This window comes from Dermacentor albipictus, chromosome 8 (assembly GCF_038994185.2).
Source record: "Dermacentor albipictus isolate Rhodes 1998 colony chromosome 8, USDA_Dalb.pri_finalv2, whole genome shotgun sequence".
Classification (NCBI taxonomy): domain Eukaryota; kingdom Metazoa; phylum Arthropoda; class Arachnida; order Ixodida; family Ixodidae; genus Dermacentor; species Dermacentor albipictus.
In genome coordinates, this window is record NC_091828.1 from 69285500 (window position 1) to 69298874 (window position 13375).

At 45.8% G+C, this 13375-nt stretch overlaps 1 protein-coding gene across 7 annotated transcripts in view; it reads left to right on the forward strand.

The window, feature by feature from the left end:
* LOC135914494 (low-density lipoprotein receptor-related protein-like) overlaps positions 1-13375 on the forward strand; it is a 172151-nt gene that overhangs the window by 53028 nt on the left and 105748 nt on the right. For 5 of the 7 annotated variants that reach the window (XM_065447372.1, XM_065447377.1, XM_065447375.1 and 2 more), the window contains one exon: positions 8584-8760. The exons of the other annotated variants lie outside the window; for them this stretch is intronic. In XM_065447372.1, coding sequence (XP_065303444.1) covers positions 8584-8760 — 177 coding nt within the window. The remainder of the gene's footprint in view (positions 1-8583; positions 8761-13375) is intronic. 7 annotated transcript variants of the gene reach the window in all.

The following is a 13375-nucleotide window of genomic DNA, read 5'->3' on the forward strand; positions in this document are numbered from 1 at the left end:
GCATACGTACTGCGAGACTGTGTGCGTAAGAGAGTGAAAGAGAATTCCAGCGAGGGAAAGTGTCCGTTTGTGTGGAGGGAGACAGAATGTGTGTGTGTACGTGCGAGCGAGCGAAAGTGCGTGTGTGAGGAAAAGAATGTGCGTGCGTGCGAAGGATAGAGAGCGTGTATGCGCGCGAGAGAGAGAGTATGTGCGTGCGAGGGGAGAGAGGTTACGCGTGCGAGTGCCTCCGTATTTGCATTTGCATGCGCGCGCTTGTGTTTATGCCCGCATTTGCGCGTTCGTACGGATGGAGGCGCGTGTTAGTGTATGTGTGTGCGTTTGCGTGCTTGCGGTGCATGCATGGGCGCCTGTGAATGCGTACGTGTTTGCGCATGGATACCTGTGTGTGCGTATTGTTGTGTGCGCGAGTGAGGCAGAGATAATTCGCCTGCGTGTGTGTGTGCGAGGAAGAGAGTGTGTGCGTGCATGTGTGTGCCTGAGGGAGAGAGTATGTGTGAGTGAGGCGGAGAGAGTGTGTTTGCATGTGCGAGGGTTGTGTGTGTGGGGGGGGGGGGTGAGTGAACATTTTCATGCTTACACCTACTCCTGGAAACGCAATGTGGTGAAGACCTATGAAGCCCATATTTAAATCCTCGAGAACAGAACGAATAACAGTGCATTCACTGCACTATCTCTTTCCGAAAGCGAAACTGACAAAAAAGAAAGAAAGCTCCTGTGACATCAGTAACCCCGCCCTTGATCAGCACGGCAGTAAAAAGGTGCTCAGCGGGTCACATTCGTTATCTAGCTTCCGTCGGCTGCAGTGCAATGTCTTGAGCACAATGACGTGCTAAATCTGCACCATCACTGAATTGTGTGTCGTTTCTGTGGCCAAGCAAGATTTCGCAGCGCTCTTTCGCTCCTACATTGACATTTCAACTTTAAACAGCTTCCCTTCAGAAAAAAAAAAAATGTGAATGAAAATCTACAGTCGTCTGGCCGCAAGGAACATGCTCACGGAGCCATATTTTTGATGACACTATCACAAAAGGTTGGAAGTGGTCTGGTCAGTGCTGTCCGCGATCTTTTTACGCGTCAGTTACGCTTTCAGAGAGCGCTTAAAGGGTCACTAAAGGCAAATACTAGGTCAAGCCAAAGTGATAGATTGGTGCTCGAGAATCCCCAAGGTGTGAATATTATTGCGAACAGAACCTTAATAAGCGAGTAATTAAGTTAAACGCAGGACATCATTAGAGACTCCACTGGGACATTCGAGCACTTGCCCGATGACGAAAGCACTCATCAGTTTAATTATCTCACTATTTCTCAACTACTCGTTGCAAAAAACAGCCTTTTGTTGTATTAGAAGATGAAATAATATGTTACTTGTCCAGTTCTATGTCATTTTTAGAAGAAAAAAAACTAATTGAAACTGCCCATGACAAGTCGAAAGGTTCCGTTTGCGCCCGACTATGCGTTTCAATACTTTCCTGATCGCAGAGTGCTGTGCTGGTTTTGCTGGCTTGCTAAGCTCGCACAAACTGCAAGCAGCAAAAAATTGAACTTCCAATTGATGTCACCGGATGCCCGAACGGTCCACACCACTTGACCAAAAAAGCAGCTGCAGCCTGTGCTGCTGCGGCGAATCTAACGCTCTGAATGGATGGATGGATGGATGGATGGATGGATGGATGGATGGATGGATGGATGGATGGATGGATGGATGGATGGATGGATGGATGGATGGATGGATGGATGGATGGATGGATGGATGGATGTTATGAGCGTCCCCTTTGAAACGGGGCAGTGGGTTGCGCCACCAAGCTCTTGCTACTATACTGCCTAATATACTACCTAAGTTAAACAATGAAAAAAAAAACACTATGAACTACCACGCCCAAATTTTCTGATCCCCTATTGCAAACTGTGCTTTTTTACGTCTCCGTCTTTAGTCGTTTCTCTATTTTTCTTCCACCAATCCTCCAATCGCCTCTTACTAATATCTATTGCGGACATGTTTGCTTCACCACTGCTCCCTCTGAACCCAAGGGTTTCAAGGAGGCCAGTGGCGCTGGGTAGACGTCTTCACATTCTAATAAAACATGCTCCGTCGTTTCCCTAGCTTTACCGCAGCAAGCACATGCTTCTTCTTCCTTCTTATATCTTGCTTTAGAGGTGCGTGTTCTAAGGCATCCCGATCTCGCTTCGAAAAGTAATGAGCTTCGATTTGAGTTTTCATAAATGGTTTCTTTCCTAATTTCGTTTTTTCCTCTGAAGTAGTTACTCATGGCAGGTTTCTTTTCCATTGCCGCCACCCATGAGATTATTTCAGCCTTTTTGACTTTCCGCTTTACCTTTTTTGTTGCTGTGTTGCCCACCCTACAGGCCGCATACTTGCTGGTGAGCTTCCTAGTTATTTTCCTCCACTGTGAATTAATGTTTTTCCTGTACAGATACCTGAACACTCTCCCAGTCCATTTACTTTCTCCAATATTCCTCATCTGTTCTTCATACTCAATATTACTGTGAGCTTCCCTCACTTCAAAACTAGTCCAGCCCATATCTCCCTGCGCAACTTCATTTGTAGTCTTCCCGTGAGCGCCCAATGCGAGGCGACCCACTGACCTTTGGTTCCCGTCGAGCCTTGATTGTGCCCCTGATTTAAAGCAAACAACCGCATTCCCAAAAGGAAGTCCCGGAACCATTACACCTGTCCACATACCTCGGAGGAGCTCGTACCTATTGTATCCTCATAGCGCTCTGTGCTTCATTATGGCTGCATTTATCTTCCCCTTTACTGTTATGCTTTTTTCCTGTGTTTCCATATATCCATTGACTTCGTTTATTCATATACCAAGGTATTTATATTCTGTTACTCGAGGTATTTCTTGGCCCTGTATCTCCACTGTCTGTTCACTGTTTTCATTGAATACCATAACACCTGATTTTCTAACACTAAATTTCAAACCTAAATTGTTGCCTTCCTGTCCACAGATATAAGCCAGACGTTGCAAATCACTTTGCTTGTTAGCTAGCAACACAATGTCGTCCGCATAAAATAACCCTGGGAGTTGCTGCTCGACTACAGTACCCGCCTTCTACTGTACCCGCCTGTACCCAACTTACATTCATCAGCCATGCCACCTGACGACGATAATCAATAAATACGCCTAGTAGTAAGGAAAAAGAATTTTACGTTTACTTTTGTGGGCGCCTACCTATCTCCGTCAAGTCGATTTGGCCACAAAAGACTGCGAGACAACCTATCCCTCAACTCCCGGTCCCTGGGTCATTATTGGAGATTTCTATGTCCATCATACACTCTGGGGAAGTTCGAAGGTCAACGCGAGAGGCAAAGCACTGGTCTCTTTCGCCTCCAGTAATGAACTTTGTCTGCTGAATGATGGAAGCCCTGCGTTTCTACGTGGCTCCACATACAGCAGCTGTCTTGACTTCGCATTTGTCTCACGAAGCTTTGTCAGACGTGTTGGGTAGTTCGCGGGCATAGAGACGCGCGGGAGCGACCATATCCCCACGTACGTCAAGATCAGAGGATTGTCCCCATCTAAAATACGAAATACGATCCAAAGAGTGGGCTGGTCTAAATTTGAATCTGTGATGGAAGAACATTGCGACACCAATCCATCTTTCGACTTGGAAGAGGCAATCAATAGCGCGGAACAAGACACTATGCGCACACTCGCATGCTCTTTGAGACTCACGGAATTTGATGTGGAACTAGAACGACTTCGCGCAATGCTACGACGTGCTGAACGAAGATACCGACGTATAAAGACAATGGACGATCTACGGACCACCAGACGCACGCATAATGAGATCCAGCGCCACTTAGACAAGCTCGAATCGCAACATTGGACTGCCTTCTGCGAGTCGCTAGATCCACGCAAGCCTTTATCCCACTTATGGAGAACCGTGCGTGGTCTCCGGACACTCCGCGTACAGCGGTTCCCATTCAAGGCTCTTGCCCTCTCTCAAAAGAGACCGGACATTGACGTGGCAGAAGATTTCTGCGCCAGATTATTCGGCCAACTCACACCTCCCAACATTCCAACGGCTTCAAGTGCACCACCAGGTGATCGCTGCGTGGATCTACCATTCTCAATCCATGAGCTCAAGGCAGCATTAGCTTTGTGTGACCGTGCATCAGCGCCAGGACCTGATGGAATTTCCTACCGAGCTCTGTGTCATCTGGGTGAGCGAGCGAGAGGTGCTTTCCTTGAGCTGTACAATGAATCTTGGAGAGATGGTGCGCTACCAACAAGCTGGAAAACAAGTCACCTTATTCCACTGCTGAAGCCTGGAAAGTCGCCGTTGAAACTCTCGTCCTATCATCCTATCGCCCGATCACTTTGGCAAGCTGTGTGGGCAAAGCAATGAAGAGGATGGTCCTAGGACGACTGGAGTGGTACTTGGAGTACCGCAACACCTACCCGGATGCAATGGCGGGCTTTCGACGTGGTCTATCATCGATCGATTACGTCGTCGACCTGGTCACCTACATTAAGCATGAGAAATGCCGTAAGCGTCTCTGCGCTTCTTTGTTCATCGAGGTCAAAGGGGCATATGACAACGTTACGCATGACGCCACCCTCTCTGCTCTCACAGACGTAGGAGTGGGTGGTCGGATGTTTCAATGGATACAGAGCTATCTCTCCATGCGATGCTTTTTTGAGGGCACCGAGGACGACCACACTTCTCTACATTATAGCTGCCGCGGCGTTCCGTAAGGCGGTGTACTCAGCCCTGTGTTATGTAATCTAACTCTAATTGCTCTCCTTGAGCACGTGCCAAGTACAGTCAGGTTATCAATGTACGCGGATGGCATCTGCATATGGAAGTCTGCAGTAACACAGCTACAGTTGCAGCGAGAATTCAGTGAGCCGCCACCCAAACTGCTATCTACCTCCGTTATCTAGGCCTGGGAATTTCCTCCGAGAAATGCGCACTAGTGCCATATACGCGCAAACCCATGACAAACTACAGCGTAACGATAAATGACCAAATAATGCCACGTGTTCGATAGCACAGGATTCTAGGCTTCATAATCGACAGGAACTTTTCATGGAGCCCTCACTATCATACGTGAAAAAACGAATGACAGGCATCTGCCACCTGTTCAAGTTTTTCACTGGCAAGTCTTGGGGAATGTCGACAAGTGTCATGTTACAACTGTACGGGGTGCTTTTTCTAGGCTTTCTGCGATACAGCTTGCAAGCAATAACCAACACAGGTAAAACGAATCTACGTACAATGCAAAGTGTACAAGCTCAAGCGCTCCGGATCTGTCTGGACCTGCCTCAGAGTGCATCAACAGCGGCTATGATAGCAGTGGCTAGAGACCACTTTGTGAAGACCCACATTGAAATTGAAGTGCTCAGGACCCATATAATGCATCTAACCTGGACTCCTCGTAACCACTTAGCCTCTCTACCAGCGGACAGACCTCGTACATCCTTGAGCCAAACAATTACCACACATGATTAATCATTGCCAACTTGTTTCGCTCCGGCAGCGAAACCTTCGCTTCCTCCATGGTGCCTCGCTCAGCCAAAAATCAATCTCACAATACCTGGCATTACGAAAAAATCAGAGCTATTATCACCAGCCCTTCAAGAGCTCACGCTACTATTTCTGTACGAGAGCTGCCGTGATTCTACACATATTTAAACTTATGGATCTGCCTTGACAAACAGCTCCGCGGTGGCAATCGTGATACCAGAGACAGTCACAACAATCAAATTTAAGGCGACCCGCGCGACAACGTCGACGGCAGCACAGCTCGAAGCGATCTTTAGTGCCCTTCACTACATTGGTAATGAACAGCCACACAAGTGGACGATATTATGTGATTCTAAGGCGGGACTGCAGACTCTACTGTCACCATTGCGACGCGGACCGCACGGACAGCTAATATTTCACATAACAGAAACGTTACACCATATAAGTGATGCAGGCCATAAAATAACTTTCCAATGGCTTCCAAGTCACTGCAGGATTAACGGCAATGAACGGGCTGATAAAGTTGCCCGCTCAGCCCATACTGAGCGGGCAGCTCAGTATGCCACGTACCAGTTCCACTCTCCAGAACTGACGCAGCACGGAAGCTCCGCCTGCTTGCTCGGCAGTACACTATGTCACAATGGAATGACCCCCTTTTATGAAATACGCGACTGTACTCACTTGATCCAACATTAAGTCTTCGAGCGCCATCATAGCTTCGCCGTGGAGACGCCATGCTTTTGCATCGACGGTGGTTGCGCGTTGCCTTCACCAAAGCCTAGGCGTTCCGCATAGGGATGAACGGCGCCCGCACCTGTGACCACTGCGGCCATGAAGAATCAATTGGCCATATTTTGTGTGCCTTCCCGCAGTACGGTCCATAGAGGTAATGCCTTCGCCACGAACTTTACCAACTGGACGACCAAACACTATCCGAAAAAATAATTCTACAACACCGAAGGCAGCTAACGTCACAGAAGAAGACTGTGCAAGCGCTAGTACGATTTTTGCGATCAACCGGCCTTTGCGAACGCCTTTAACTGGAACGCCTTTTGTGTGTGTGTGTGTGTGTGTGTGTGTGTGTGTGTGTGTGTGTGTGCGTGTGCGTGTGTGTGTGTGTGTGTGTGTGTGTCCATGTGCGCGTTTTTCTTTTTTAGCGTTTTCCGCTCTGTCATCTTTCTAAGCCCTATCCCCCCTTTCCCAGTGTAGGGTAACAAACCGGAGAGTCATATCTGGTTAACCTCTCTGCCTTTCCTCCTCTTTCTCTCTCTCTCTCTGAAATCAGTCGCACGGCAAGCATCAGCGCTGTGCTGCTCGAAGCATTTTGGGCACACGGTCGAATTTTTGCATACGCCCCTGACATGCCCTATCTTCAAACAATTACGGCTCTGAAGTGGTCGTGGAACGAACGGTCGCACTGAGTGACGAAAAAATCCAACTTTCACGTGTCACGTCAACCTTCCTGCCTTGAAGGTTATCCTCACACAACGTGATTCTGCTAGGCGACGGATTTCCATAATTGTGACATCGGCTGTGGCGGGTTCAACCAATATAGGCAGATCTTTGTCATCGATTGACGCATCGACGTCATAAATTACACTTGATGAAGTGTCGCTGTCCTGTGGTATTATGGTGGGAACAATAATCTTTCCCAACACTTTGACTGTTCTCAAGATATCCAGCGCCGCTCTGTCCATGGCATTGACCGCGAGAATGTTCTTACGGGTGTTAATTCGCACATCTCTAATCTTATTCGGAACAACAGCCTCCAGTGTGACAGATATGGCTTGCCTGCTTAGCCGATTCAGGTCGTCGGTCGGCGTCCCATGCAAGAAGAGGATGGTATGAGTCCTGTCATTTTTCTTTGCCATCGCCGTCGTCCTAGTTGAAGACGGGGAAGCAGTGAAGATTCTCATCTTTTCTTTTTTCCTCATAACTGTCAAGTAGTCACCGTCATCCGATAGTTCTTCGTCTGAAGCTGAGTAGTAAAGCATGGTGTCCTCGCTGCCTGTGTCGCTCATGAGGTGGTTGCGCTTCCTAGGAGCGCTTGACGCTGTGACGTGCGTCTCCTTCCGACATCTAGCGGACTCTGCTTCCATCGCCGGAGGTCCCGGGAGTGCCGACTCCCGAAAGCACGCTAAAATACTCGTAAAATGAGACCAGTACGAAACGGAATTTCGCACAAGAGCCCTTACACTCCACGAATAAAATTACTTTCAAATCAACGCATCGCTCATAAAGTCCTCATCTTCAACTTCATTCGCTTCAAATATTACTTCTCTTTGTGTCTGCTGTTTAAACACATTCACCACAAACCGAACAAAAATGTTCGCCATGGTCATAACCTAATCCTCTGAGTACAGTTCGTTCTCGACTTCGAAAATTGCCTTTTGCGCTGTAGCTTACGTTACGCAAGGAATGGTATCGTATAACTCAATTCGCTTAAGATCTTCGACACTATTTTCTTCAGCATACACAGGCACGCACCGTAAGCCATATTAACTGTTCGCTTAATCACCATTTCACCTGAAATAGAAATTGTCAGTGACAGTGACAAGTGCACCAGCCAGCCATATATACTATGCTAAACGGTGCATAAAAATACTCGTTGTATTGCTCCAAACATATACCATGAGTCTTTCCTACGACCACGGTTGAAAACAAGTTGAACTGCACTCCCCGTCCCACAGGAAAAAGATGTCGCTGCGACTACCCCACTACGGTTAGCGTGCTGCAAGCGGCCTTTACGAAGCCCCGTATGTCAGTCATCGCTTTAGACGTTCGAAGTTCATCTTTGCACGCCCTTCGTGATGATCAATGAAAGTAACTGCAAAGCTATCAGTATAACAGCTTGTAAAAGGGAAGCTACTACAACACTTTACTTGGTTCTTATATATCAATTTAACCTTATAACCTTATGTTCACACAATGTTTTAACGCTTCTTTAGCAGTTTATGTGAGCTCCGTGGTGCGCCGTAATGTGCGCTAGAGATTGCGCAACAAGCAACGTATTTGCTTTTGTGACCAAGCGTTAGCATTTTATCTATTTCTGATCGCAAACTCCTGATTTTTCTCACCTAGCATCCCAAAGCCGCAAGAAGAAGAGCACTGCGCGCCATGCCAGTGCGACGACAAGCAACCGGTGTGCTTTGTTGTCGACACCATGTGCCACTGCGTTAATGGGAGCCTTCGGTTCTCGGAGACGCGAAAATGCGCCATGAATAGAGGCGACTGCGGCAAACTGCTCGTTCCTCCACTGTAAGAACCGCCTTCGTTGGCCTAAGTAAAAGCAGCAGTTGTTAAAACACATTGTAAGGCTTTACAATGTGCTGCTTTACTCCATATCTAAGTGGCATTAGGTGTGGCAATATGCAGCAAGTGGCTGTATGCAATGCAAAATAGAAGTAGGCATTGGGTGGGGCGGCGATATAATAGGGCTCCATTTCTCTCAAAGGCGCATAGTAAAAGTGTTTCATTTTCTGACGAGTCAACAGAGGTCAATCACAGGTTAAACAGAGGTCGAAACGTAACTCTTGTTAACCACACGCTGAATATGCGTAATATCGCTAAACTTTCAAGGCTGTACAATATCTGCCATCTTGAGTATGCATGTCAGATTCTTTTTTTCATTTGTTTAAATGTATGTCGCTGTAAACAACACCATCTCATGACACCTGGTCCCACTTGAAGCCTTATTCGACATCTTCTTTAAACGATAGAAGTTCTTTAAAATTCACTCTAAGCTATAAAGGCCATCAGGTGACTCGTGCTCCAAAGTTTGGTACCAACGCTAGGAAGTAAACATTATTGTGAATCAAAATGTTTCGGAAGCTGTATGGTCATTCTCCCCTAATATCTTATCACAATGGTACTACTGAGAATCAGATATATGGCGACTGTTTCTGAACAAAGCATTTATAACGGATGATGTGGTCTTCGCAAAAATAACGTAGCTCACGAGCCCGGTACTTGAAACATTGCGACTATTCTGTAATGACATGCGTCTCTCCACACATTGTTATTTGCAGAATAGGCAGTCCTTTTATCACTTAAGTTCGTTTCATGTTCCTGTAACTTATTCGAGTTTATCAAAAGCCTGCAAAGACTGAACCAATAGACGCCCTGCCACTGAATTGTGCAATTGGGCATTGTCGAAAAATAGACAGTGGCATTGCAAGCCAGAGTTCTCCATCGACCCCCATTTGTATAAGGGTATTGAATTCACCAAAAACTATGGAACAATAAAAATGTAGAAATGAGGCGTGTTTAACTAATGAAGAATCAGTTTTTGTGTGCTAGTGAGGAAGTGAACATTTTTAAAGACAGTCGAAAAAATGATTCTGTTTAAGTAACGAGGTTTTGGCAAGTAGGATGACTAACCCTAACAGCCACGCAGGATAATGAAATTCAGCTTCCAGTGCAGTGACTGCAATTCACGAGAAAACGACTGCTGCGCGCACAGCAGTTGGCAGACATTTCTTGTTTATCACAGCTTAAGCCATCTTGTTGCCATCTTGTTTATCACAGCTTAAGCAGCACCTTGTTGCACTTGCGACGAGCACCTTCAAGCTAACCCATTGCACGCCTGCACCTGCTTGTGACGGCCAGCGATGGGTTGCCTCCAGAGAGTACTCCAGAGTGGGAACGACACCTTACGCTACGCTACCAGTAATTTGAGCACTCTGATAAAGGGTCGTATTCCACTTAACCTTATAGTTTGCCGTAAACTCTTGTCGTTGGTGTTTTACGCTTGCGACCTAAGAATTGCCCTGTTGTATGCAACTGTATTTATACAACCATCAAAAGTCGAGACCATTGTTGCGGATCCTACAAGCTGCTACTCTGAAAACACTACCTGCTCTACCTTAAAAGCATAATTTTGAAAAATGTCATACTAAACAGAAAACATTCTGTATACAGTGAAGAAGAGATGTGCATAAAAGCATCGTTCCGTTATATATATATATATACTGGAACGATGCTTGACAATATATATATATATATATATATATATATATATATATATATATATATATATATATATATATATATATATATATATCATGGACCTATTATATGGCCACTGCGGGACGAAGGCCTCTTCCTGCGATCGCCAATTACCCCTGTCCTGCGCCAACCGATTCCTTCAGGCGCCTGCGAATTTCGTCATTTCAACGCCCCACCTAGTCGTCTACCCTCCTCGACTGCGCTTCCCTTCTGTTGGCACTCATTCTGTAGCCCTAATGGTGCACGGGTTACCAACCATACGCATTACATGAATAGCTTAGCTTAATTTTTTTCTCTTGTTGTCAACTAACGTATCGGCTACCACTTTTAGCTCTCTGATCCACACCGCTCTCTTCTTTTCCCCTAAAGTTGCGCCTAACATTCTTCGTTCCGTCGCACTCTGCGCGGTTTTAACTCGTTCTGGAACTTCTTTGTCAGTCTCCAAGTTTCTGCTCCATATGTTAGCACCATGAAATGCTCTGATTTTACAGCTTTCTTTTCAATGATAATTGTAAGCTTCCAGCCAGAAAATGACAAGGTCTACCGTAGGTGCTCCAAATCATTTTATTCTTGGATCCTCTGCCAGTAAATGAGCTGGGTAAACGTAATCCTACACCGACTCTAGAGGCTACCGGCGATCCTGAACGCTTGGTTTCTGGTCAGGCTATTGATCATTGTCTTTGTCTTCGGCATATTAGTCTTCAACCCCGCTCTTAAACTTTCTCTGTTAAGGTTACCAATCATTTGTTGTAACTCGTCTCCGGTGTTGCTCGATTGAACAATGTCATCTGCAAACCGAAAGTTTCTGAGATACTCGCCGCTCTCGCCGTTACTGAGATACACGCCGTTAGATGCCTAAGCCTTCCCAATTAAATAGCTTGATTACTTCTCCTAAGCACGAAGTGAAGTGCGTTGGAGGGATTGTTTCTTTTTGTCTGACCCCTTTCTTCATAGGTATCGTTCTGCTTTCTTCCTGGTGATTTAATGTGGCTAGGCGATCTCTGTGGATATTTTCCATGATATTATTGTAAGCCTCCTATACTCCTTGAATTCTTAACGCCTCTACGATTGCTGGTATCTCTACTGAATAAAATGCGTTTTCATAATATATAAAAGCCATAAAGAGAGGCTGATTGTAGTCTGCAGAGTTCTCTATTGCGTGATCGATGGCATGGACGTGATCCATTCTAGAGTATCTCTTCCTGAAGCCAGTCTGATCTCTTGGTTGGCTAAAGTTTATAGTTTAGTGTTGCGCTCATTCTATTGGAAATCATATTGGTGAATATTATATGTAGTACTGGAGACACGTTACTGGACCTTTAATTTTTCAATTCTCTATCATCTCCCTTTAAGTGGATCAGTATATTGTTGACATTCTTGCAGTTGTCTGGGGCCCTTAAATTCGTTAGATAATTCGTATAATGGACTGCCAGCTTTTGAAGCATGATGTCTTCGTCATAATTGATTAAACTGCCTGTTATTCCGTCTTCTTCTGCCACTTTTCCCAGTTTCGCATCATGCAAAGCCCTTCTAACTTCATCGCTAGTTATGGAAGCAACCTCTGTAACCTGTAACTGCTTCGAGTTAAACTGTCTTCGAAGCAGTCGACCTTCGAAGCCATTTTTAAACTTTGAATCCAAACATTCTAAAGTAGTCAAAAACGGAATTGGCATGTCGCGCCTGAAGTCCTCTTTCGCCAAATCGTCCATGCACCAAATGAGCGCCAGTTTTGATGCACAGGTCCGTCGCCTATTAGTAGCACGTTATCCTAGCGGGGCAGTGGCCACTGTGGCTGAACGCCTAAAGAGGTCGATTTCGAAGCGAACGGACGTGATTACAGAAAGGACTAATAGCAAGAAAAGAGTAGTGGCTAGTCCCTATAATTATTCAGTATCGCGCAGGCTCAAGAAAGTTGCACGTAGATATCGTGTTAACGTTGTTTTCATTCTTTTCAATCAGCTAGGTAAAGTATGCGCTGCCGTGCAAAGGAAGAAGAAGCAGGTGAAAGGGAAAACAGAACCAATATTTGTACAGTAAATCACATCAAAATTAATAATTTTACTGACTGACGTATGGTTGTGGTAAATAAAGTTCCCTTTAGCTGTGGCCATATCTACGTAGGGCGAACGGAGTGGTGTATAGATCAGAGGCTAATGGAACATAAAATGTTTTTAACGGGTGGATTGCCTTCTAATCTTTCCTTACATTGCCAAGGCTGCCAAGATTGTGAATGCATGCCTGAGTTTGATGAATGCGCGATATTGTACAGGCATAGGAACAGGCGTGGAAGCGAGACACACCTCAGTGTTTGTTTCAATTAAGAAAAGCTGAAAACAACTGCAAAAAAACATGATAGAGGCTAAGGTGCCTTCGAACTATGTGGAGCACTTGACCGCACGCGTTTCCCCATAAGGATTGGCATGCATAAGCTGCATTTGCCGAGAAGCAGGAAATGTAGCATACGAAACAGGAAGTGACGTCACAACACTTTCATATCTACAAGAAGATTCCGCTTAGCAAATGATTTCAGTTGTGTTCTGATAGGGCTATGCGAAGGGAACTCGTAGTAAGGAGCCCCGAAGAGCAGGGCGAACACGATCAACTCTGACGGATAGAGCAACATCAATATGCGCAACGGCGTCGTACTCAAGTGAGGCAGGACGCAGAGCCTACTGTCCAAAGCTAGTCACGCACAGGCTTGAGTACACTCAATTTTTGATGCAAGTTGATGATAGATGGAAGGCGAACTGTTTTACACCGTATCGCAGTTGAAAGGTGGTGTTGAAGCGCAGAAAGTGCCAGCAATTTCTACAAAGCAAGTTCCGCCTGCAACATGCAAAAAAATACTCGTTCGAATCTTTCTCTT